This window comes from Leopardus geoffroyi, chromosome A3 (genome assembly GCF_018350155.1).
Source record: "Leopardus geoffroyi isolate Oge1 chromosome A3, O.geoffroyi_Oge1_pat1.0, whole genome shotgun sequence".
Lineage (NCBI taxonomy): Eukaryota > Metazoa > Chordata > Mammalia > Carnivora > Felidae > Leopardus > Leopardus geoffroyi.
Window position 1 is genome coordinate 73,202,203 of NC_059336.1, and position 26,575 is coordinate 73,228,777.

The 26,575-nt window shown below is 43.5% G+C and overlaps 1 protein-coding gene across 5 annotated transcripts in view; it reads left to right on the forward strand.

Annotated features, from left to right (window-relative positions):
* SPTBN1 (spectrin beta, non-erythrocytic 1) overlaps positions 1–26,575 on the forward strand; it is a 200,441-nt gene that overhangs the window by 72,011 nt on the left and 101,855 nt on the right. For 2 of the 5 annotated variants that reach the window (XM_045446060.1, XM_045446061.1), the window contains exon 1: positions 15,076–15,641. The exons of the other annotated variants lie outside the window; for them this stretch is intronic. In XM_045446060.1, the coding sequence (XP_045302016.1) occupies positions 15,533–15,641 (109 nt within the window). In that variant the 5' untranslated portion in view covers positions 15,076–15,532. Of the gene's footprint in view, positions 1–15,075; positions 15,642–26,575 lie in introns of those variants that run through there. 5 annotated transcript variants of the gene reach the window in all.

The following is a 26,575-nucleotide window of genomic DNA, read 5'->3' on the forward strand; positions in this document are numbered from 1 at the left end:
TCCCACCACCTTGGGACATGACCTGAGTCAAAATCAAGAGTCAGATGCTCAACTGAGCCACCCAGGCAACCGTACCAATTAGAATTTTTAACTAATGGTTAGGAAACCCTGTGGCAGCGGGTGCAATTAAAGGACATCAAAGTGACCTCCTTATTTTTAAGCTTTGTGAATCATGATTATGAAATGGGTAAGGTAGTATTTGATTTTTTTTGTTTTATTCATTTATTAGCAAATGACTAAGTGAAATTTTATTGAGTGCCTACCAGATACTGTGATAACTATTAGAAATACAGAGATAGGTAATTAAGTGAACATAGGTCTATGGTCAGCAGAGATTTTCTCTTCTCACAGGAGAGGCAGTGTCAGTAGATGGAGGCGAATTTTAGGCTAAGCACGTGATCTGTTGAATGGTGTGCTGGTGCCTGGCTCTCTCTCAGGAACTGTGTGCGGAATTGTAGAAAGAGCTCAAGGTAGGAGCAGGCAGGAGAGCCTTGAATGCCATGCCAAGAGGTTTAGCTTTTATCCATCCTTTTGGCCAGCAGCTTTCAACATTTAGCTCAGGATAATTTTATTTTCAAATAGAATTTAATTTGTTACCTCATTATGTAAAATGGCAAACTTGGAGCCAAGCTGAATGAAACAGAGTAGTGTCCTCTAGATTTCTACCCCGAGGGTGTCTAAAGCCCCTGGTGACTTTACCTGAGAGCCACTGGTAGCACTGGACTTATGTCTCAGGAGGAACCCCCCTGGGGACACCATGGAGGGTGACTTGGGAGAATGGCTGGAGGGAAAAGAGCCATTTTAGAAGAATGTCATGTTTGGGGGAGAGATAAGGAGGAGGCCCTGAAACAGGGCAGTGGCAAAGGGCTCGAGAGAGCAGGGACTTAAGCTGTTGTGGTTGCCTCCTGAGGACTTGCTCTATAGTGGGCTGTGGAGCATAGGAGGTGGGGTGGGGAATATCAGTTTGGTTTAGGTTATATGAAACCTCATGCCAAGTTTTTCTTTTGGGTGCCAGATATTTGGGATAGATGAGGGTTGTTTGAGTATGTTGGTCACATATCTGCAAAGTGGGCCACTGTTTGTCGTGGTGTTTTTTGTTTTTTTGTTCTTTATTCTCCATTACATGGCCTCCAATTTTCAGGATTATATCATGTTTTGCTTAGCTCATATTAGTCTATATTCTTTCTAGCTACACCTTAAAATGATCACAACCCCAAACATTTACTGAGAGAATGATTTCAGGGAAAGTACAGTAAAAATATTTTAAAACTTTTCTTGGAGTAGAGGTTGAGAAGTTATTACCCCTACCTCCCACCCTCAGAAATAGCCAAGATGGGAGGGGGAGAGAGAGAGAGATGGAGATAGGAGAGAGAGAGAGAGAGAGAGAGAGAGAGAGACCGAGACCTGTGTTCCTTGGAGGAAGAGAGATGTGTTCAGTGCAGAAAATCCCAGTCGAACAGCCTGGCTCTGACTGGAAGAGAGCTGGTCCTTCCTGGGGTGTTTTTGGCTTGAGTGCACTGTTCCTCTTTGTTGAGACAGCTGTAGTTTGGTATCAGGGGATAATAACGAAGAAATATTACTAGATTTTCATTGGTATTATCTAGAACACTTAAAATTTGTGTATCACTTTCATCTTGGAGAACATTATGAAAATATTACTTTAGTATTAAGAGCAGTCTTTAGTGTAGGGGGGCATTACCCCCCATTTTACAGATTCCAATCTGAGCTTTTCTGAACTGGGCCGTTACTTGCCCCAGCCTGCCTGCTTTAGTGCTAATATAAATCAGAGGCTCCTATGGTCTGGGATGGTGATTGAAAGCCTCTGATGCCTATCTTTGGCTTGCCTTTTCTAACTCTACTGGAAATTGCTCTCCTTCGAATAAGTATTTGTAGGTCTCTGAATGCTCTTCTGAATGGAGAGAAATCTTGCGGCTCTCTCTATGATGACTCCATATTAGAGAATCAAGACTGAGATCCCTTGAATAAACTTAGAAGATGAGAATTGCTGGAGGAACAGAAATTAGAGTGTAGTTTTTTTGGGGTTTTTTTGTTTGTTTTAAGTAGTGAATACTCATTTGTGACATCAGTGCTGATTGAACTTATTTTAAAACCTTTCCCAATAGGACACACATTACCTATATTTAACAGGAAAGCAGAAGTAAGAATCTGATATTGTGCAGGGTTGTTTCTTTGTATTTGGACAAGCATAAGGGAAATGTGACCAGTTGAAAAAGGAAGGCCTAAATGACTTATATACTTAAAAAACAATCAAACATTTATGTGTTAAATAGTATACTAAAAAAATATAGCAGAATGATTTGTCTTATATGGTGTGGAAATATACATTTTCTCCTAGATATGACTATTGGTGGGTTGCACAACTTGAGAACAACAAGTTATTTTCATTTTCAGGGAGGATAAAATTAAGTAAGTGAGGCTATCCTAAGACCCTACCAAGTAACAGATGCTAGCTAGACACTTTATGTAACATGCCTACTTTTCTGTTGCTATTCTACTGTCTGCAGGTGGTAATTAAAATCTAAGGAAAACTTTTTTTTAGGTCACAAAGCTTTTTAAAAATTTATTTATGTTTTAAAAGCAAGCTCTGTGCCCAATGTGGGGCTTGGACTCACAACCCTAATAAGATCAGGAATTGTGTGCTCTACCAACTGAGCCAGCCAGGTGCCCCTGGGTCACAAAGCGTTTTTCTGGTATTTACAAAGTTGCTTCAGATAGGAGGCCATTGTCAGTACTTTTATCGCATCCAGGACATCTGGGGGCCACTGGGCCTGGCTAGTTGATACGTGAGAGAAGTCATCCAGCCTCTCAGCCTCAGTTTCCTTACTTGCAAAATGAGGGGGTTGGCTGGTTAGATACTTAGGTCGCTTAGGCCTCTGAGATTGTGAGCTCCAGGGGAGTTAGCAGGCTAACATCCTTTCGTTACCAAGGTATGTTGTGGCCTCTTTTCCTGATGGTTTCTGTTTATACAGTGAGAAGCTAACTGTGTGGGAGTATAGGGTTGATAGCAACCTTTGTCCTTCTCCAGGAAATAATAAATGTCGTGTGACTCAGACTCCAGTCTGAGGCTCTTGTTAATTTTTTGTTAACTTTCTGTGTTTGATGAGTCAGAAATGCAGGTTCTTATAGACTGTTAACAAATCTTTGATTATAATGACTGCAAATTACAGTCCCCTTTCCTGTGTAATGATTTTTGCCATTTGCCTTCCTCAATCTAATAGGCAGGATAGAAGGACATTTTGATCAGTAAGAACCTTGGTCTGTTGCTTCATGAGTCCTTATTACACTAAAATAATAATTCTTCCTCTTCTTTTTTTTTTAATTTTTTTTAATTAAAAAAATTGTTTTAACGTTATTATTGAGAGACAGACACAGAGCATGAGCAGGGGAGGGGCTGAGAGATGGAAAGACACAGAATCTAAAGCCGGCTCCAGGCTCTGAGCTGTCAGCACAGAGCCCGATGTGGGGCTCGAATTCACAAAGCACGAGATCGTGACCTGAGCCGAAGTCGGACGCTCAACCGACTGAGCCACCCAGGCGCCCCTTTTAACTTTTATTAAGTAACCTTTACCCACAGCATGGGGCTCAAACTCACAACCCCAAGATTAAGAGTCACGTGCTCCACCCACTGAGCCAGACAGGCACCTCTATACTAAAATATTCTTGACAGAAAACTGTGTGTGTGCCCACACTGACAGGATATGGGTATTCTTTAGCTAGGTGGGCAGTTTAAGTATTGCAGGACAGTTGATGCTGGAGTAGCACAAAACCTTAGGAGTAGGGAAAACTTGTTTATTTAATATCTGCGAAGGTGATCCTGTGCACATGTGGGCCTGTGCGCGCACACACACACACACACACACACACACACACACACACACACCTACATCCAAAGTGTGTCAGTGTGCACATGCCTGCTCAACTAGGATGTGTCACTACTGACTATTCCTTAACTGCCAGTTGATTACTTTTGTGTTTGAGGCACTCAATCTCAGAGAACATCATTTTTAAACAATTTCATGGAATTTGGACTTGTGGAGATTCTGAGGCCTGACCCTGGTGGTAACTGGTAAATGGAGGTTGCTCTACAGTGCTGTGCAGGATGTGAGTGAGGCAGTTTGGAACCAATAACTTGTTTATTAAGCCTTTTTTTTTTTCCCAGTTTTTACAAAACTGAAGAGTTGGAAGATTCCCATAAAGTTTTCTTAAGGGTTGAAGAACGGGCTTGGAGGGATCAGAGTGTTGGTCAATAGTTTTTGAGAATGTTTGTTAGAGATTGGGACTCACACATGCATACCGCATAGCTTTAGATTTGCTGTTTGTCGCCACACTCAGTACTGCATTCCCCCTGACTCTAGTTTTTTTTTTTTTCTTAACTGTAAAAAACATATAAAATTGACCATCTTAAGCATTTTTAAGTGTACAGTTCAGTAGTGTTGACTGTATTCACTATATTATGTAGCAGATCTCTAGAACTTCTTCATCTTGGAAAACTGAAACTCTGTACCCACCGAAAAACTACCCCCTCCACCCTCTCCTCAGCTCCTGGCAGCCTCTGTTTTACTTTCTGTTTCCATCAGTTTGATTACTCTAGATGCCACATGTAAGTGGAATCATACAGTACTTGTCTTTCTGTGATTGGCTTCTTTCATGATGTCCTCCTAATGACTTAGCATGACATCCTTAAGGTTCATCTGTGTTGCGGCATGTCACATGATTGCTTTCTTTTTTAAGGCTGAATAATAGTCTGTTGTGTGTAAATGCCACATTTTCTTTACCCATTCATTCATCAGTGGACATTTGCATTGTTTCCACATCTTGGCTCTTGTGAATAATGCTGCACTGAACATGGGTGTGCGAATCATCTCTTTTTGAGATCCTGCTTTCAGGTTTTGGTTTTGTTTTGTTTTGGGATAGATACCCAGAAGTGGGGTTGCTGCATCATATGTAATTCTATTTTGAATTTTTTGAGGAAACCTCCATACTGTTTTCCATAACACCTCCACCATTTTAAATTCCTGTCCACAGTGCACAAGTGTTCCAATTTCTCTGCATCCTTTACTGAAGTTTTTATTATGTTATAAAAATAAGGTGGAGTGGAGAAATGCACCATCGTGGTCACAATTTATGTGTTTTTTTTTTCCTGGTAGGTGGTAATTAAGAAAGAGGGCAGTAGAAATGGTAATAAAAGATGAGTGGAGAGGTGGTTATAGATGAGCATGTCAGGTTTTAGAAGAGAGCTTAGTCTCTCTCTTAGCCCACTTCATTCCTTCCCTGTCATTAAAATTCTACTTTTGATCAATAGTCCATTTTTCAGATGTTTTTAAAAAATGCCTCCTGAGTAAACTCTTCTCTCAGAATATCATAAGAAAAATAAAGAAAAGTTCAGTGCAGAAAAGTGAGAAAGGGTCTTTGGACAAGAGAGTTTATTGGGGCTGACAGTGTATTTGATTCTGTGTTAGTCTGTAAAGGTAAGATTGAAGCTGTCAGTACCATCATCTGGGTCTTTATTCTGTCTGTGCTGGGACACACCGGGCATCAGAGAACATGGAAAATAAGGGTCATCTGCCACTTAGTACGAGCCTCTTGGCTTCACCATGGTGTTGGATGCTGGGTGGTGAAGTGGGAGAGTGGACGAAGGTGAGCCTTTTCTAATTTTGAGTCCTGGGCCTACTTCCCGGACAGAGAGGCATGAGAAATGCCTGCTACTTCCTCTGTCCACAGCTCCTGGTTTGCCCTAGAAATGAAAGGCAGCAGGATTTCAGGTGTACTTTAACTTCCTTCGTATCTCTGGGCATACCTTTCTGTGCCTCATTTTCCTTATCTATTAATGAGATGGTTGGCTTAGGTAGATACATTTTGAAAAGGACCTTCTTGATACCTGTTAGGAGTTTGGCTCTCATGTTCTCCTCATGAAGGATTGACATGTAAACCAAGGGGTGTTCCATAAGGTGGAGAAGGCTCTCCAGTTCTCCATATAGTGCCAGCTCCCTCACAGAGCCCTTGCTCTGTTCAGGCTTCTGTTTGGTGTCCAGGCTTCTGAAATGACTGAATGGTATTTAACAGCTGCCTCTTAGGGGAAACTGGGCTTAGCGATATAGAGTGAAGGTGTTCTAAGACTTGAATCTGCCCTAAGACAGGTGGTAATGTATTTCCAAGAGCATTACATCCAGAGGACCTTAGAGCTTTTCAATTTCACATCTTGTGGTTTTGGGGGAGAAAATTGGAGAAGCCAAGCGACCAGCTCAGGGTCACAAGCCCAGTCAGTGACAAAAGCTGAGTCTAGAGTCCATTTTTCGCTTCTCTCGAGTCTGTAACGGGTGCACTTGCCATTATTTTAATTAGGTTGATAAGACTGGTACACAAGAAAAGCAATACTCTAAGGCAGTGCATGATAGGTGCCAGACAAGGGGGTGCTGACGGTACTGGTATAGGGTTTCTGAGAGGGGGAGCAATCATCCCAGCAGGGATAATCTGGGAAATCTTCCTGGAGGAGGGAAGTTTTGAACTTGGCTTGAAGAAGGATAGATAGACTGACTTCAGAGGAGAGGGGAGCACCCAGAACAGAGGCACGGAGATGGGAGAGCCCAAAACAGGGTGCAGTGTGAATCAAGCTTGGCTGGAGCAGAAAGACAAGTAGGAGAAAGGGACGAGGATTGGCATTTATTGAGCATCTGTCTTGTGTGAGGCACAGTGTCTGGTCCTTTACCCGTGTCATCTCAGTGTCCCAAGTGGAGAAATGACACCCTGACCATGCATTTGTTTCAGAGCATCACTGTCTTCCCACCCCCATCTGTCTTCTTTCGAGTAAAAGTTACACTTTTATCTAGTGGGAAAGTGCCTAGTTAAAAATGGGGAGAAGAAAAGTGGGACGAGTTGTTTGCTTCTGTAAAGAGGGTCTCAGAGGTAGTTGATAGGTAATTCTGCAGTAAGCCTGGAGCCTGTCTCCTAGCTAATGGCAGCTGGCGGGCCTTGCGCTCCTGAGTGACTGGGCTGACCATGAATTATTCAGGGCCTGTGCCTAGCAAAGTTCTGTGGGAAGGAGGCTGTGTTATCTCATTGAGAGATTGGCAGAAGCTCGGGTGCTAAGGAGGAAGAAATGACTGCACCCTTAAAATATTTCACATTTTAACATGCCAGGGCTGCACACAGTGTTCCATAGACCTGCAACGAGGTAATCAGGACCTGTTTTTCAAAGAGGAAGAAATAGTATCTCCGACCCCTAATTAACAAATACAATAACCTACACTCCTGTGTGACTCTGGCACTTGTTGGCAGGGATTTGGCTAGGAGCCACATTAAAATCGCAGATAAGACAGTATAGCCACAGAGAGTGTTCATGTGGGAGAAACCCCACTCTGCTCTGTTTTTATCTCAGCCAAATAGAGAGATGCTATTGTTGATCCATTCAGAATGGTACTTGCAGTAACTATAACTGTTACTGTCACTGACTTCATTTGTTACATGCCCTGTGTGTGTGTGCCTGTGTGTGTGTGTGTCTGTGTGTGTCTGTTGCCATCCGTCTGTCCTATTTCCTCAGCTAGGATGAAAGTGTCTGCAGAGGATGAAAGTGTCTGCAGAGAAGAAATCACATCTTAGAACTTTGTGGGTCCCTCCAGTGGCCTGTGTCCTGGATGGGACTAAACATGTGTTAGATGGGTTGACTTTTACTTTCTGTGGACCAGGAGGTATGGGACCTCTGCCTTGATGATGAGGTTTGCCTCCCTCCACTCCTTCCTCCTTCCCTCTTTGGGTGCCTGTTCAGCCTGCTCTTTTCACCTTTTCTCATTGCAGCCAGTCTATGGTAAGCTTCTGGAGAACGTAACATGGGTATGAAGATCTGAGGGCAGGGTCCATTGGCCTGTTTTCACAAAGAATAGATTTGTATCTCCTCTCTTCCAGTTTTTTCCTTTGAGCTGTGCTACCAAGAAACAGCATTATCTCACTGTCCCAGCTGCTTCCTTGTAAAACTCTGGCCCAGTGGTTCTGAACACCTGTGTGTGTCAGCCTTTTCCTTCCATGTTGGAAGTGGGAAACAGAACCCAAAATTCTGGGCAAGAGCAGGCCTGGCCCCAGCTGCATTCCTCAGATGTTCTTTCCCTTTGAACCACTCTGCCTGTAGCAGAGGAGCCCAGTCTTGGCTCTGGCTGGTGTTATATTCACAGGCATAGCAACACCTGTTTGCCAAAGGTGGGGCCTCTGGACTGGGGCATTCTTTTGCCCATACAGGGAAGCTTTGCATGTGCAGATAACAGACATGATAAGAATGCAGGGATAAGGTTTGGCTGGGGTAGAAGATTCAGTAAACTGCATTCCTTCCCCAGAACCTTGGGTGCTTGTTACTGAGTATCACTTGCCATTTTTCTCCTTCTCAGCAGAGATGTCGGGTACTTTGTATTCTGCTGTGACCAGCCGAACAAGAAACAGGAAAAGGATATAAATGGGAATTAGATTTGCCCTGGTATTTCAAATGCAGCCGTGTAACTAGTTTTGCAGGAGGTGTGTGTGTGTGTGTGTGTGTGTGTGTGTGTGTGTGTGTGTGTGTGTAGAGAAAAAAAAAACATGCATATCTTCCATGGAACAGAGATAGCACTTGCTGTAGATGAAAAATACCTTTAGCCTTCCCTTTAATTTTTCTTCTAGGTATTCTGAGTCCTGAAGGATCAAATCTGATAGCCCCACCTCAAATAAACATTGGCCTTTCTAAAAACAGAGGCCCTTTGTAACTTGTTTCATAGTGAATATTGTGTTTTTATTACCTCTGAGGTGTTACTGCTTTATCTATTAAATATAATTTTGACTATGCCTTTCCCCATGCAAAATGGGGTGAAAGAGAAGGGAATGAGTTTTGTGAGCACCACCCCAGTTGAGGACTAGTCTTACCATCCTGAATTGTCCTTGTCCAGAAATCCAGAGGGGTGCCCACTGTGGTCCCTGGCCTTGAGGTCAGTGACTCCATAGGAAACCTGTAACACCCTCCAGCCAACAGCCCCCTTGGCGAACAGGTGGCCAAAGGTGGGGTAGAATTACTTTTTGAAATTTCCTCCACGATGAATTTAAAGACTAGTGATCATAGCTGCTCAGGTAGTGTGGCTGCCTTCCTGGCATTTCTCTTTTGCAGACATTTATCTCAGTTATAGGACAGCTCTCTGAAGTTGGCCCCCTTATTGTGCTGACTTTTCAGGCTCAGGGAATCACACGCTTAGAAAGTAGCAGAGCCAGATTCCTAGATTCCAAGTCTCTTTTTAAGCACCTTTCCTCCTCTAAACCCTGACCCAAATGCCCCGTGGGTGGTGCTCTGGGAGTAAGCTGAGGAGTGGTGTAGGCCCTGATCTTCAGGAGCCATGTGGTCATGAGGAAGTGCTGCTGACTGCTTCCAGCAACCCAGGCTGTGGGCCTGTATGTGAGGTGCCACTGGGGAGAAAGGAGAAGCTTCTGGAAGCATGGCAGGCTGCTTGCTAGCAGTGGCACAGAAATGCTAGAGATATGTGTTGTTATAGTGGGACTTACTGAAAATTGTTCTTTTCGGGAGGGCAGGGGAAGAAGGTCTCAGGTAATTCTGTTTTCTGTTTTTGACTGGATTTCGTGGTGGTATGCTTGGTTAGTTGATGAGCTTTCTGGTACATGGTGCAGTTCCCTTTGAAAAAGGACTGGGCTTTTGAGAATACACATACTGAGGCAGGCTTTGGGAGAAAGGACAGTGGTAACTCAGTCATTGGGGGGCGGAAGGCTCTCTGGACATTGTACAGTAGAGAGGAGGCAGAGAAAGAATGCCCACAGTTAAGGATTCAAGACTAGGAGTGGGCAGGAGGCTGGTTGGAGAAGGGGGTGGGTGGGCCAGAGAGGTGAGACAGATCATGTAAGCTTCAGCTCCTGGGAACATAAATGCACTGGCATGATTTGGAGCCTGCTTCTCTGTCTGGCCACACCAGTGGAGGAGGATTATTTTAGTAGTAGTATTTTGATTTCCTATAAAGAAACGTTCAGGAGAAATTGTCTGTGGTCGTCCAGCTGTTATCCAGATGAAGGAAAGGCAGATCGGGAAACGGCAGAGAACTTGGCAAAACAGTTTATATGTGAAACCTTCTTGTATTCTGACCTCCCTGTTCCCACCACTTCTTTCCTAGCTCTTGGGTAGGTTTTTCAAGTCCTTGAATGTGTACAAATCCCATCACAGCTTGTTGGTCATCCTCTCCCAGGCACTGCAATCCTGCTAATGTTTAGATGTTCAGGAAATGAACACTCCGTAGTTTACCCTTTTGAGCTTGTTGTGATGCAGGGAAAGCGGTCATCTTTTTCTCTTTCTTTCTTTTTTAACCTCTCAGACTTCATAACCTCTCAGACCTCTTGCAACAGAGGCTTAATCTCCTCTCTTAGTGTTCCCATTCACGTGCTTCATGCTAAGTCATACAGAATCTTAGTGTATAGGTCTACCAAGTATGAGAAAAGAAACAAAACCCATTCACAACAAGAGAACCCTCAAAGTAGCAACTTCCACATGAACTAGCAGGGAATGTGCCTATTCCTGGCCTGGGCAAAGCACAGTGTCTCTGAATCTTAGTTGCCTTGTCTGCAAAATGGACACAATACCTACTTCATAGGTTTAGTCACTTGAGAAAATGTATGTGAAAGCATTTTGTAAATTACAGAGTGCTGTAGTAATGTGATAACTGTTGTTATTATGGCCAATCGTTTATATGGAGATAGATGATAATTACTACTACAACAATAGTCTCTAAGAGAGAGGAGATTATTTATCACCAATAAATGCAGAACTAGAAGGAATTTTTTATGACCATAGACTCCAACCTATTTGATCTCTAGGTGAGGTCCAGGGAAGGTTAGACACACATGCAATTATTTGGCTTTTCCGTGGCACTCAGGAGATGGGTGAGCCTGAGTACTGTGGACCTGGGTCTTTGAGTACACCACAGCACTTCTAATTTGTGCTGTCCACAGATAACCATAGGGACTTGGTTATACTATTCTGGCACCACAAGGATGGCAGGTACATGTTGCTTAGGTTTCATTTGCTTTGACCCCATAGCTAACTGTGCCTGTCAGTTGTGGCCACCTTTCATTGCGCCCTGGAATCTTGGTGCAACTTGAAGGCAGGTACAGCTCTTATCAGAGTTGGCTGCATGTGTTGATATCCCTGGCCCGGCTGAGGGACACTAGTTTTTTGGATTAGAAAAGATTGAGGGGATAGCCCCAAATCACGGGGTCTGTTTCTGCAGAAAGCTTGGTTGACTGCTGAGCACTCTGAAAACTATCTTGCCTCCCTTCGTGTTCCCTTTCACATGCTGTGTGTTTCTGCTGTAAGTGTCTTCAGGATTCTTCTTAGAGCACCATAAATTGTGGGTAAGACCCCTGGCCTCTTGCTTTATTAAGTTAGAATTGGGTAAACTCCTTTACATTTCTTCTTTTCTTCCTCAGAATGTCCTCATCTTTTCCCTTCTGCCTCAGAAGCTAAGGGTATCTCTCCTCTTGGCTACGGCTGACTGCCCCAGCCGTAACTTTTCCTTTTTAAAGGAAAAGTTGGCCTTTTCCTACCTGTGCCAACTCAGGGCTGAAACCTGTGCACAGAGGATGTGTTCAGCTGGACCCTGGCCGAGAGCCCCTTCCCCTGGTTCTGTCGCTCCTGTTTACCACCTCTGCCTTCTTGTTGTTCTTCCCTTTGCTCCTCATTCTCTAACTCCCTGTAACCTTGCTTCAGCTTTTAATACCCCAGTGACCTCCTCATTCCCATACTGGATTAATCCACATCTCCTCTGACTTCTAGTTCCTTCTGTTTGCAGTGTGATGCCATCCTACCCCCTTTCCTCCTTGAGTATCTCTTTCTTCTCTTGGATTTTCATTCCATAGCTCTTTTGGTATCTCCATTGTTTTTTCTTCTTGCTTACAGCCCCTGGCTTTCCCCAGGGCTCTCTGCCCAGCCACTTTCCTCTTACATTCCTTCCCAGGTGTAAGCCTACTACAGTATCTCTCACTGTGCCCGGCCTCTTTCCTCAGCCTTGAGCTTTCCCTCATTCCACATCCTTGACCACTTCCAGACATGTCACCTCTAGGTTTTGCAGGTAACTCAGATTGAGCATAACCAGAAGGAAATGGTCAGCCCTCCCCTACGCCTGGCCACCAGCTCTAAAAACCCCGGAGTCTTGTGCAACCCTAGCCTTTGAACCTCCCACGTATGTATAGTTGGTTGCGAGAGTCCTATGGATTAACTCTTGCATCAGTCCATTCCTTTTTGTGTCTGTTGCCTCACACTGACTAGCCCTTTGACTTGGAGAACTCCAGTAACCACCTGAATGACCTTGCTGCTTTTAGTCTCTCTCCTTTCTACCCATTCTAACTGACCACTGCCAGAATAATCTTCCCGAGAGCCCAACCCAGACCCAGTCTTCCTCTGGCTGAAATGTCTCCAACTGTTCCCAGCTCAGGCTTAGTTCCCTCAGGGCTTCCCTCCTGTGTGACAGTCCCTTATGCTCCAGTCAGATGGTAACACTTGCTGGTGCTGTTCCTGGAACAGCCCAGTTGGTGTCTTTATTTATGTTGCTTCCCATCCCACCTTCCACACTAGGAGAGGAGGCTCCCCTCATCCCACCCATCGACAGTCTTACCTGTGTTTCAGGTTCTGATCACAATGCCAATCCCTCCTAGAGTTGTTTCTACCTGTCTTCCTAGGCAGTTGTGTCTCCCTTGTCCTTTGAACTCTTGTAGCTCCCCTTCTTTAGCCCCTGTCTGTTCTTCTGCTATCAGACTGTTTGTGTATCTGTCCCATCCTCTTGGCCAGAAACTCTCCCATCTCCCAGTCATCTCTGAAACCTCCACTGGGCATTGTTCCTTGCACAAGGTTGGCGGTCCAGTAAATGCTGAATGGAATAAAGAACGAGTGACTCTGGCCTTCCTTTACCTCCACCCCACTGCTGAGTTGGAGGTGGCCAGATGAATCATCAGGGTTGTGTCCTCTTCTTCTCCTGCCCCATTATACCAGATAGATTCCCACTTCTCACCTCTTGCCCCTGCAGGGCTATTAAACCCTTCTCCAGCCTCAAAACCTTCCTTACTTGGCATGTATTCACTCTGCCTGGCTTGTTTGGAGTCTGCTCTTTAGTACTGAGTGTGGCTACATTAGTCCCAGCCTCTACCCCCATCACCTAGTATGTAACCTGGCTGATTAGAAAGCTCATTTCACCTACTTCCCCATACCAGAGGGAGCTGAAAGGGAGTCTCGAAGAGTGGTGACTCATACTCTATTCACTAAGTGGCTTAAAGATTAAAAATAAAGCATTGTTAATTGGCAAGCACTTTGCAGTCTCCTTGTCTCTGCCCACAGCTGGACACTTAAGAGACTTAAAATTTCATATTTAATAGTGAAGTATATTTAATGTTAATATATAATGTATGAAATAGTGAAGAAGGGCCTGTTAAAATTGTAATTGAGAAAATTCTCCATTCAACTTTCTGTAGCTTTGATGTGATATGTGGGGAAAATATGCAAAAGGTGTATTTTGAAAAATACACTTCTATTTGAATGGTATCATCATTGTGGGTATTTTTACATCATTCCCTCATTGACCTTGTAAAGGTAGGCATTAATTATCCCTGTCTGACAGGGGAGGTTTAGAAAGAATCCAGGTTTCTTCTAAGGTCATAGGCGATTAAGAGGCTTGGCCAGGACTAGAAGCTCAGGTCTTGGAATCCTAGTCCAGTGCTTCTTCCAGTAACCCCACATTCCTGTCAGCTTCCTGCATGATGAGAAATGCCTTCAAATCCTGGACCTGGCTTTAGAAAGCTAAAGGTTGACACTGGATGTATTAAAAACCTTGTCCTGTAGATACCAGCAATGGGGGTTGCTCATTTGAGCGCTTAGCTGAACTTTAGGTTTGTTTTAACTCTAGCCCTGGACAGGATGCAGTTGCTTGAATTACCAGTGCCCTGGGGACTAAAGTAAACCTGGAGTGGAGGCCCACCTCTTTAGTGCAGATTGGAATCCCTTAGGAAGAAATTACCTTCTTCAGTGAGTATTGCTGCAGCATTCCATGTGGAAAAGCCAAATTTGTGATTTGTTTTCTGTCTGTAGTTAGGGGAGAGGGGGTTGGGGTGGTGGGAAGAAAAAACTAGGGTCAGTTATTTACCCAAAATATATTTTAGCCACTGTTACTGTCTCTGTACGAGATTTTTTTTTTTTTTTTTTTTTTTGAGATCGGTGGGGGAAGTTAAGGAGGAGAGTTTTAGTATCTTGAAGAACCCAAAAGTTCAGGAGTCTCATTTTACAAATCAAAGTAGGATGTGAAGATAATTTCTGGTCTCTTAATCTCCCCATCGGTTGGTAAACTCCTCAGGTCAGGGATCCTTGAGGTATATACCTGTGTACCTTTCTCCCACAATGCCTTGCAAATCAGTGCTCCCGTAAATCCAGCATCGACTTAGTATTACGGAGCCAGTGTTATACCAGAAAACCTCCCGCTAAACATCTTGTGATGGCCGCAGAAGTCTATTGAGGAGATTTTTCGGTGCGATGAACTCACACTTCCCCTCGCTGTGGCCCTGACTTTGTCTCACTTGTACGCAGTGGCCGGCCGGGCCGCCCCCGAGTGGTTGGCGCCCGCGCAGTAGGGACGCTGCGCGCACCTAGGTGCGCGGCCCTAGTGGCCGCGTTATCTCCACGGACGCTGAGGAGTGGATGAACCGCCCCGGCCGGCGACCTGCGGGGCTCCTCACCCTCCCGAGCTGCCTCCTTTTCATGTGATAGTAATCGGAGACTTTTCCGTTACACGAGGCTCTCAACAAAAGATTGTAATTCCAGCAGCTTTGTTTGGGAAGGTACCACTGCGACGGGCGCGTCCTGGGCCCGGCCCGAGGGTCCGCGGCTCCGGGGCTGTAGAGGCGGCGTGGGCCGTCCCGGGCCGCCTGTAGGTGGGGGGACGCCGGCCGGCCGGCGTCCCCCGCGCCCCTCCTCGTGGTACAGCCTGCGTTTCCTCTACAATGCTGTTATGCTAATCAGGTGACATCACCGTCCAGCGCACGGAGAGTGGCTCATGATTAAATTACAAACCGGCGGCCGCCGCGGGCAGCCGGGAGGAGGTGTGTGTACTGCTCCCGCGAGCTCCTGGGCTCAGCGATCGGGGCATGCTTAGGATTGGCCATATTTAAACAAATTTTTAAGTAGGACTTGCACCTTCTTTCCCTTCCTCCCTCCGTCTTCCCGCCCCTCCTCGGTTATTTATTTCAAGCTTCTAGTCGAGAGCCACAAAAGAAAGGAAAACAACAAGGAATTAGATGCGTGAGTGGTAACTCCTGGCCGGGCTAAGGTGGACTCTGCTGCAGCCAACTTCCTATCAGATCAGCCTGCTGGACTTTCAGACCGGAATGGGGCTTGCCTGAGGTCCAGCCCTTTTCACAGGGGCCGGGAGCCAAGCCGTGCGGAAGCTGCTGTGTGTTGGATGGGGGTAGGCGGGGGCCGGAGTGGGATTTCCACCGTGCAGCCCGCCGGGGCGTTACGCCGGGCATAATGGAATTGCAGAGGACGTCTAGCATCTCTGGGCCGCTGTCCCCAGCTTACACGGGGCAGGTGCCTTACAACTACAACCAGCTGGAAGGCAGATTCAAGCAGCTACAAGGTAAGCCCCCGTCCCAAAGGCCGGACCTGCCCTGGGGCTGTGCCTACAGGGGTTCCGAGGTTTTATTTGTGCCATATGGTATGTAACCCTAAATAAGACGGGCCGCCGTTTGGCCCAGCCCCAAAGCCTCTGGTTGGCTGTGAGCACCCCATTCACTCCTTAAAGGAGACACTTTCTCACTCTCTAGAAAAGCCTCCATTTGGAGTCCCATTCTCTCTCCCCCTCTCTCCCTCCCCCCCCCCCCACCTTCCCTCTCTCTCCTCCTCTCTCCCCGTCCTCCCCTCTCCCCTCAACCCAGTATCCTTTTGGCTTTCTAGGTTGTCAGGTATCTGCTGCTCACTGCACACACCTTTTCGGTCCTTTTAGCTATCTTTGCAGCTCAGTAGATCAATGCTAATAGACCTATTAGTATGCAGGCATTAGATTCTGGGTCGCCTCTGTCTCCCAGCGCCCCCAGCCTCTTACCTCTGGGAATCCTAAAGGTGTAAAGTGCACTGCTCGACACCCAGTCCCGTAGAACAATAGCAAAAGGGAGGAGGGAGTGGTCTTTTTGTTCCTAAGCCTTGGGTAAATTACAGTTTTGATTCCGAAGCTTAATTTTAACTCTTTTGATGTATTGTGTTGGGGAGAACCTTCCCATCAATTTAGTAGGCTATGTAATTTATAATGAAAGCCAGTTATTGTCATTCCAGTGCTATGGGTTGGATTAGTTGGATCAATTATAGGTTTCTTGGCGTCTATATTAGTCTGAAATAATTGAATGAATCCAGTATTTTACCGCACATATTTTTATGGAGAGCAGGGACCTGTGTGCAGCAGTGTGTGGGATGATGGGCCTGCAGCCCGCTGCTGGGGTGGCCCCTCCAGCCCTTGGCTGTCCCTGCCCAACCAGCAGGCCTGGCTGGTGGTTTCTCAGAGCTTGTACATGAAAAAGGACTCATAACTGAAAACAGAACTCTTTCCGTTTGGAAGCCCCTGGAATCAGTAGTAGGCCAGGAATGGTTCTAATGCTGTGAAAAAGTGGCCTTTACACACTGTATGTTTCTTATTTTAACTCTTCTTAGTGCCACAAATGTGGTTCCTGTGAGGAGGAGGAAGGAAGGAAGCAGCTCAATCCTAAAATGTTTTCATTGGGAAGGGGAGGGAGGATGTATTTCATTCAAAGGTTTATTTGTCTTGTGAAATAGTTGACAGTAATGACACTTTTCTGGAAAACGAGGCAGAACGGGACGTGATTTTAAACATTTGCTAGTCTGTGCTGCATTCCTGGGGCAGTTAGCTAAGAGGAAGCTCCATTCCCCCCAGGGAGTGGTTATGTGTCTTTGCTTCATTCCCCTTGAGCTCTTCGAAGGTAGAATTTGCTTTTTGGGAAAATTTGGGTTGGAGAAACAGGGCGGTAGGGGACATTTGCAAATGGTAAAGAGAGAAATGGTGGTGTGTCTGTTATCTTCTGGGTCTGTGCTGGAAGCCCCATGGTTTTAGGTTTTAAGAATTCAGAATGCACCTCCTGTAAGCATGACTAAGTCTCCCTGCTTCATTGTGTCACACCGCTAAGGAGAAAGCACCCAACGGGCAGATCCTTGATCAGAAAACCTATTACCAACATCCAATCAGCCCACTCCTGTAGTCTCAGGGAAAAAAAATGCAAAACCAAGGAGAAAATGTAAGAAGGTGTGGGGAGCAGTGTTCTCAAAGGCCCACCCATAACAAAAGGCCGTTATCTGAAAGGTTTGAGGATGGTTGTAAAACTGCTCACTGAGAAGGGTGGAGCTTACACACAGGAAATGTCTTAAACTGTCCTCCCTGGATAGAGTAAAATTTAAATTAAAAAAAAGACAAAATCACCAGGTGCTCATTACTGTTTCTCAAGGAAATCTCTTCAAAAGGTGTAGGCTTCACATTTTGTTTGCTGGCTTTTTTTTTTTTTTTTTAATGACTTTTGCTCCCTAATGTAGTACCAGATAACTTTCTTATTTCTGAATATTGTGGTTTAGGAGTTACACAAGTTTAGTGTTGGTATTTCTATAACAGAAAACTACCCATGTTGAGGAACTGAGAAAGGGTGAATTAACTTCCAAGTATGGTGGATCCCAGGAGAATTACAAACATCGCATCCTCCTTAGTAGGGGTGTGTGGAACTGATTGCATTGTGAGCAACTTTAGGAGAATTTTTGCTAAAACTTTTTCCCTTTCCTACCCCCAGTTTGTATTTGTAGTTCTTCCAATCATCACATCTTTTATAATATATAGATTATATCATCTGATTTAATTTTATGCATGCCTCCAAAGCTGCTCCTTGCCCCACCACCCCGTTTTTTATTCTTCTGAATATCATCCTTCCTAGCAGTTATAACCCAGTATTGGTAAACTGGTCTTTTGAATTGATTTTTTAAAATGCTTCTTACATGAATTTATTCATTTAGTGTCTATGCCTGAGATGTTTATTTCTGAGGGTACTGTGATTTCGTAGGAGATATTTTTGCTGGCTTCGCATATTTTCACAGTTGATCCTAAAAATTTCAGGAGGGACCAGGGGATGAGATTTGATGTTGTAGCTAAAGGAATATGATATTAAAATGTGTTTAGTCTATTTAGATAGTAAGCAAATAAGTGTGACTTATTTACACTCTGATTTAAGGGTCTGAGATGAGATGTAGAGTGATATCTGTCACACTGGTGTTCCTGGTATAAGTAACACAAGAAACAGACCTTCAGCCTCTGATGGCTTCAGACGTTAACCACCAACACCCAGCACACCTAACAGACACACCCAAAGTGCATTCTCTCTCTTTTTCAAATTGTTCATCTGCGAAATTAAGTTACCACCTTCCTCAGAGCCCGATCATGTGTCTTTAAAGGTGGGTTAGTTTTTTTCAAATAAGAAAGAAATGCTAAAACAAAAAACTCAACCTGACATGTTTTTAAAAATGTGTTTGTATTAACAGATTCATAATACCTTTCCTTCAGTTTCAAATCAGCCAGCTGAATTCCCTATAGGAATTGCTACTCTTCTACTCAGGAACTGTTGCTTGTGCCTAGAAAGTAAATTAAATGCCAGGCTCTTTAACTTGGCATTGGACCCTCCCCAAATGGCCCAAACCCCAAATACTTCATATTCTGCCTCTTACATTCCAGTCAAATCTTCCAGGTAGGCAGGCTTGCAGCTCTTCATAAAACCAAGCCCCAGGTTTTGCCTTCATTGTCTGCCTTTTGCCTTAAATGCCCCACTCTTCATTTTACGTGCACAAATCATTCCTATAATTTTTTAAGACTCTGCTCACATTCCAGTTATTCCATAAAGCTTCTTGTCTCCTCTCTTGTGGTTGGTGGGAAAAAGATTTCATTGAGTGCTTACTGTGTCCCAGACATGTTAGTAGGAGCTTTATATATGGTATCTTGTCTTCGTAACACACCTAGGAGATTTTAAAGATGAGAAAACAATCAAATAGCTTGACGAGGGTTCACAGGCATTACTGAGCTCAGGCTGCATATTGTTCTCTAGGTTTCTTTTCCTAGACTTTTAGATACTGATTTTATTTCTGCAATAATAATAATAATAATAATAATAATAATAATAATAATAATAATGAGGTTACATTGTGAAATGGGCACCCTAACCAGATTGCTCTCTCCTGCCTACCTGCCTCCCAGAACACTGATTCTCTTGGCCCCGGCGGTGGGGTTGTAATGAAGACAGGATCTAGTTGAAAAGCATCAACATGAATTTCTTCTGCCTTCTTTTCAGCCTAACCCTGACATCTAGCACTTGGTATTTCTGGAAAAGGTGCTTTTTCTTAGCTGTTCTGGCTCAATGAACGTGTCCCAGTGTCCAGAAGGAGTTATGGAGTCATTTGTCTTCAGTGGGACACAGAGAAAACTACAGAGCAGTTTATTACTTGCTATCTCAGAGTTGTCTTATTGCATTTCTTCATATTTTTTTGTGGTCCTGGTTTCTTCTCTTAATGAAAGAGCATTGCTCTTTTTTTTAAGAACTTGCCAATTTGTTAGGGTACCTAGATATTTGTCTTGCATAATATCTTAAACCTTAGAGAAAGAAGATTGCTGGGCTTCTACCTCCTCATCATGAAGAAAATTTAAAGTTCTTAGATACAGTGTTAGCCTTCATATATTTCCCATTGTGACAGTGAAAAGAGTTGGTGACGAATGAGAACTCTTTTTTGGGGGTGGGGGCCAGGATTTATAAGAGCATTTTTGGGTTTAATGAAAGCATGTCAAGACTGGAGTTTTGGTATGGATACCTGCCAATACGATACGATAGCTTTTCTAAGCCCAGATAACTTTGTGGGACAAGTAACCAATTAAAAAAAAATCTTTTTAACAGTTTACCAGACTTTCAGCCTAAAATTTGGAAGTTCTTTTAAAAAAAAAATTTTTTTTTAATGTTTATTTATTTTTAAGAGAGAGAGACATAGCACAAACAGGAGAGAGACAGAGAGAGAGGGAGACACAGAATCCAAAGCAGGCTCCAGGCTCTGAGCTGTCAGCACAGAGCCTGACATGAAGCTCGAACTCTTGAACTGTGAGATCATGATCTGAGCCAAAGTTGGACACTTAACCAACTGAGCCACCCAGGAGCACCTTAAAATTTGGAAGTTCTTAACAGATTTGTGAATTAGAATCCTTTTTGAATGGTGTAGTAATAATAACTACTACTAATGTGTACAGCACTTAACTTTAATATGTATCATCTTGCATAATTAACTAAATGAGACTATTCAAAGTACCCAGCATGGGATGTAGTACTTAGTAAGTTCTAAGTAAGTGTGCATGTATTTAATAATAATATTTCTCTGGGCTAGATATTATTTTTTATAGGTAAATAAGCAGATCATTTGGTATGAGGCTACCGCTCCAGAATCCAGGTTTTTGGATTCCAAATTTGATCTCTTCTAGGACAACAAAGTGGGTTAGGTATGAGCCATAGCACCCGTTCCCCAGATATCATGAATTGCATTGTGGTGGCATGGAAAATTAATGGACTGGTCAGATTACTGGACATGTGGTGCTCTCTGGTTTTGGTGGGCTAGGAACTCTGATGGTCAAGGGAATGCCAATTCCTTTAGCTTAAATCTGGTGTTTGACTGGGATGTCCATTAAAAGGACTGTGGGAGGCCAGCTAGCAAGAAGAGGGAGGTGACTGATAACTCCCTTTGAGGGAGAGAGACCACTTTTTTTAGGGTAGTGAAATAGGGGTAAATGACCTGACTGCTGAGGAAGCTTTCTGATGACTCTGTTCCTGTCACCTCTTCACATGCCTAGGGCCCATAAAGGGATCTCTTCACCGCGCCCCACTGCCTCTACCTGTGTTTTAGTCTCTTTGGTCTCCTGAAGCTGGGCCCTGATTAGAGCTCTGTGCAAAAAGTTTTGGGATTTGACTCCATTGTGACTTGGCTCCAGCTGACCTTCCCATTTCCAGCTCCTGCTACTCCTTCCTCAACAGTACTCAGTATTCCCTAAACCTACCCTGCGTTTTCCCTGCCCTTGAGACCCTGCTCTCCAGCTTTCTTGCACCGGGAATTCTTTCTTGAGTCAGGATTATTACTTTCGAGTTCCAGTTCAGATGCCACTTAATTCTAAGTATTCCCAGAGGGAGAGGAGGTCAGAATCTCTGCTTGGATTCCCTTCCTATAAGATTTAAAGTTTAAGCACTTGCTCATTTTGTGATTTTTACATACTGCTTTTGGTTACTATAGGGGCATAAAGACAAAAGTCTGACATAACCTGTCTTACATGTAATAGTTACCAAGTCTGTTAAAGAGTAAATAAATGCAATTATTATTATGGGCTGCTTTATTGCAGTGGTTCTCAATAGGAGGCCCCCAGCCCAGCAGCATCAGCATGATCTGGGAACTTGCTAGAAATATAAATTCTCAGGCCCTACTTCTGAAACTCTGGGGTGGGGCCCAGCAGTAGGTGTTTTTTATAGCCTGCCAGGTGGCTCTAACGCACACTCAACTTTGAGAATACTCCCTTATTGGATCATTCATAGAATCTTTGTAATTTGGTGATGGGGAGGAACTGACTGCATGAATTGCTCCTAAATAGGAGCAGATAATATATGTGATTTATTGAAGAATGAAGCGTTGTGAAAAAGTATGTTCAGAACAAAATTGTTTAATAGTGGAAAAGGCATTTAGTCAGGAATGGCCTCTGTCCCACTAAATTAGAAAAGCCATTTAACATCTGCAGGCTTCAGCTACCTCGTCTGCCAGATGGGTCAATTACCTGTCCTAGTTGCCCACCAAGTTGCTGTGAAGATCAATCCAGAAAGATCTAAGTTTAGAAAAAATAGAGGTAAAGACACTAGTATCTGCAGGTTGTGAGTACAGTTCTGTAAGGCATCTCGCTTAGTTCCATTTAGGTTCTTAAGAATCTACTGCATTTAACTGTAAAAACAGAAATCCCAACGACCTGGTGACTGGAAGGCAGGCATGCAGTACCTCGCCACAGCCCTGTCCTGGATCTCTGAAGATCTGGGCTGCTTTCCTTATCCGAATACCTGTCAGGTTTACCTTCCAGGGTTGTGTTGAACAGTAGCTGCCATAATCTATATGAAGCTTCCTTGAAAACATCCATGTACTATTAAAAATGTAAAGTGTGGTTATTGTTTCCATTGTCATCTTTTAAAGAAAAGTTCTACATGTGGATGAACTCTTAAGAAGTCTGGTGTTGCACAGCAATTTAAATATGGATTTCAGGGTTTGTTTTCTTGTCTTCTGGAAAATGACGTGACTAGTGACAGAGCTTCAAGTTTTCAGTTAATGAAAGCTTCATAGGCATACATCCATCAAAGTGGAATTACACCTGCACACATTATCAAAGTAAGCCAGGTAGATCTCAGCCATTTTTAGATCTTGGTATCTTTTCTCCCCCTTGTCTGACAAGTTTCTATCAATTCTTAGGCCCCCAGCTATGAAAAACTAATGACAGGTGAAATAAACAATAAAGGTATTGTAAGCATTTTTCTAACTTCTGTGATCTTAGCTGGCTAAGATTGCTGGCTATGTTCTTAGATTGGCTTAATTAAGACTTTGGCAGTTGTTAAACCAGTTCATGGGTGCAAAGGACTTGGCATTTAAAAGCTCAGTAGTCCATCACTAATCTAGGCAACTTTAGAGCAAGAAGAATCCCAAGAAATAATAAAACTGATTTTTAAAATAGAGGGTTTGCTTTCTTGCTTATCCTGTCAGCTTATTAATAAAAATGTGTTGAGACCTGTCCCCTGGTTAGGAAGTGTGTGAGGAAGTGTATTTCAGCAATGCTGGAAATGCTGGTTGAGCTTACGGAGTAGAGATGCAAGTGGAGAATAAACTTGTTCCAGGTTAGAGACCCAGGCTAGGGATGCAAGACCAGGGTAGGGGAAGTGGAGCAGGTTCAAGGTGGCCAGAGTTTGTAGAGTGCAGAATGAGGAAGGGTGGATAGGAGGGGTTCTAGAAGGATAATTGAAAAGCCAGAGGATGTGTGGTTCTGTAAATCAGGTTAAGGAGTTCGGAGGTAAGTTGAGTAGTGGAAAGCCACTGAAGGATTTTAGATTAGGATAGTGACTTGTTCTGGCTTTTTTTTTTTTCCTCCCAAGAAAGGTGTGTTTGACTGCTTAGTGTGTTGATTGCCTTAGAGGGAGTGGTCAGGAAAAGAGGCTGGAAACCAGTTGGGAGACTGTTGCATTTGTGGGGTGAGAAACAGCATAGCCTCCTCGAATTTTAAATTGCAAGGTACTTAGAACCTGGTTACTTAGTGTGGTCTGCAGATGACCTGGGGGTTTGTTAGAAATGCAGAATCTCAAGCCCACCCCAGATCAACTAAGTCAGAACTTCATTGTAACAAGATCCCCAGGTGGTTTGTAGGCATCTTCAAGTTTAAGAAGTGCCGCCTTGGGGGGGCACCTGGGTGGCTCAGGTCATGATGTCACAGCTCAGATCGTGGGTTCGAGCCTCTGGTTAGTCTCTGTACTGAGTTCAGAGCCTGGAGCCTACTTAGGATTCTGTGTCTCTCTCTCTGCCCCTCCCCTGCTCATGCTCTGTCTCTCTCTCAAAAATAAATGAACATTAAAAAAAAAAAAAAAAAAAGTGCCGCCTTGAAAATAATCTCTACTTGCCTCTTTACCCCTGTGAGCAGACAGCAAAAAAGTTCCAGAAAGCTTATGACCTTCATGAGGTTTAAAGTTTATGTGTTTTATATGAGTCTACATTAAAGGTTTCCTGGTCTTTTTCTCTTTCAGGTAATCTAGAGCATTTTAAAGTAACTATAAAAATAATCTTATATCCAAATGTATAATAGTTAATTAAAGAAAGTTTAGTATTACCCTAGGAGATTACAGGTCTTTAAAAGCATGGTTGGTTAATTCCTAGCTTTGTAAATCTTTGTAGAATTTGGCTGGGATTTTTGTATTTGCTAATCCTGCATTTCTCAAAATTGGTGAGGTTAAAAAAGCACAGTTTCTTTTCATTTACCCATTTGGTATATGTATTTTTTAAGTTTATTTTTTTAATTTGAGAGAGAGAGTGTGAGTGGGGGTGTGGGGAGGGGAGAGAGAGAATTCCAAGCAGGATCCCTGCTGCTAGCGCAGAGCCTGACACAGGGCTTGAACTCAGGAACCTGTGAGATCGTGACCAAGGCCAAAACCAAGAGAACACTTAATCAACTGAGCCACCCAAGCATCCCTACCCATTTGGTATTAATGGAGCATTAAAACAATTCTCTCGGCCAGTTTCTTTAAGTTCTTTCAGAATTTTAGCGTGTTATCCTGGGAAGTAGAGGCTTGGTAAATTCATACTTGCTTTATGACTTCAACCTTTTACATACTTCTAAACTTTTTTTTAAAGCAAAAAAATTCCTTCCCCCATGCTCCGTTTTAGTAAAAGCATCCTATATGAAATCAACAATGCCCTTGTTGCACTTGCACTTAGACTTTAGTCCACTTTCATGTATATCAGACTTCCCTAGCAGTGCCTTCAGGTGTGGCTGGTAAAAGTGGATTTAACATACATTAAATACCTGTTACTTGATAAGTGCTCATTTCCTGTGAGTCTGCAGGTGAAGCTTTAAAATTAGTGGGTATTGATTAGGTGGAGGAGAAAAAACATCTGCTGAAACTTGATGGCTGGAAGTTTTTGCCCCTTAAAGAAGAAAGAAAAGGGATGGGGGAGATAAGTTATTTCTGTTCTCAACTAGCACCAGTCCAAAGCCTTCCTGATGAAAAGGGCACAGGTAATGAAAGCAGTATGAGTCAAGAGGCCACTCAGGTGATATTCTTACCACAGTAGGATTGAAGGTCACTTATGGGCAAAAAAAGTTTAATTTCTAACTGTTCTTTATATTACTCCAAAATTCACTTATACAATAATTATTTCATAGCCAAATTATGACATGTTCAAAAAGAAAGAATAGTTTAAAAATTTTTTTTTTTTTCAATGTTTATTTGTTTTTGGGACAGAGAGAGACAGAGCATGAACAGGGGAGGGTCAGAGAGAGAGGGAGACACAGAATCGGAAACAGGCACCAGGCTCTGAGCCATCAACCCAGAGCCTGACGCGGGGCTCGAACTCACGGACCGCGAGATCGTGACCTGGCTGAAGTCGGACGCTTAACCGACTGCGCCACCCAGGCGCCCCGAAAGAATAGTTTAAGATCCAGCAATCCCAGCAGATTTTAACTTTTCGATAGTTCTTATCTATATGCATGTACAGTTTAACATTATTATAATCATTATATAGATTCAGTTTTTTGGTGTCTTGTTTCTGTTTTTCATTTAACATTTTATCATAAACTTTCATATGTGAGTATTTCTGTGCCTATTGCCAAATTGCTTTGTAGATCAGGGCAGTCTTTTTACTAATCTGAGCCTGTTCACACATCTCTGGGATGAAGGTAAATACAGATTTTATGAAATAAAATTATTGTAAGAAAAAGTCAGATTCTCCATGGAAATGGTCACAGTACCTGGTACATGGTAGACCCTCAGTGATCAATGACAGCCATTATTATTACACGTTCTGGTTAAATGGTAAAGTGGGGCCCAACAGTGGCTGGTCTCTTGAACTTAAGTTGGGTATCTTACCCCACCTCCAGCCCTGAAACCTGTTCTGGGTGTGGTTTCCTTCAGCATGTCAGAAGAGTGTTTGGTTTGCTTGAAAATGCACCCAACTGAAACACCCCTTTTATGTTCCCCTTTAGAACATATTACAAGGTTGACTGCAGTCACTTGAGTCTGAGTCTGATGACTTTTGATGTAGGTTGAAGGTCACAATGGTGCTGGCTTTCCCAAGTTCATAAAAAGCATCTAGAGCAGTTATTGCTGGAGCCAGAGCTTCCAGCAGTTTGTCAGAGAGAACTACTGTAGCCAAACTAATATTACCCGCCCTGTGCAGATTGGTGAATGCCTCTACTGTGTGTGCTTTTGAAAGGCCTTTCTTAGCTTTTCTCTCTCTGCCCCAACCTTGTTTTCAAGAGGCATAGGGTCTTTAAGTGGCAAATCCAGTAATCACAGTAGCATGGAGACACAGGCCAGCCTATATTTGGTTTTCACAAAGGCCTTGTGAAAGATCCGGCCTTAAAGTCTCTTTTAATACTGAAATGATGCAAGTGGAAAGTTAATTTGAGGATCACTGAGGCACGCTTTATTCATGAAGAATGTGAGCAAAACATAAAAAGTCTGCAGGCTCTGTTCTTCTTTGGTGGCAAGGAAATTACATAGGCTGTGTCCTTATTTGGGTGAATTTTACCCCTTACGGAGTGCAATTGTGCTGGAATTTTGGAGTGAGAGCTGCCGTTTAAGTACAGACTAGTTGGAGTGTGTGTGTGTTTTGCCTGAAATCCTTATACAAACCATAGACCCTATTTTGGTGACACTGAAGATGTGCAAATGGTGGTTATCTCTTGGAATGTGGCCTTGGCATTTTGAATTAGGTTTTTTT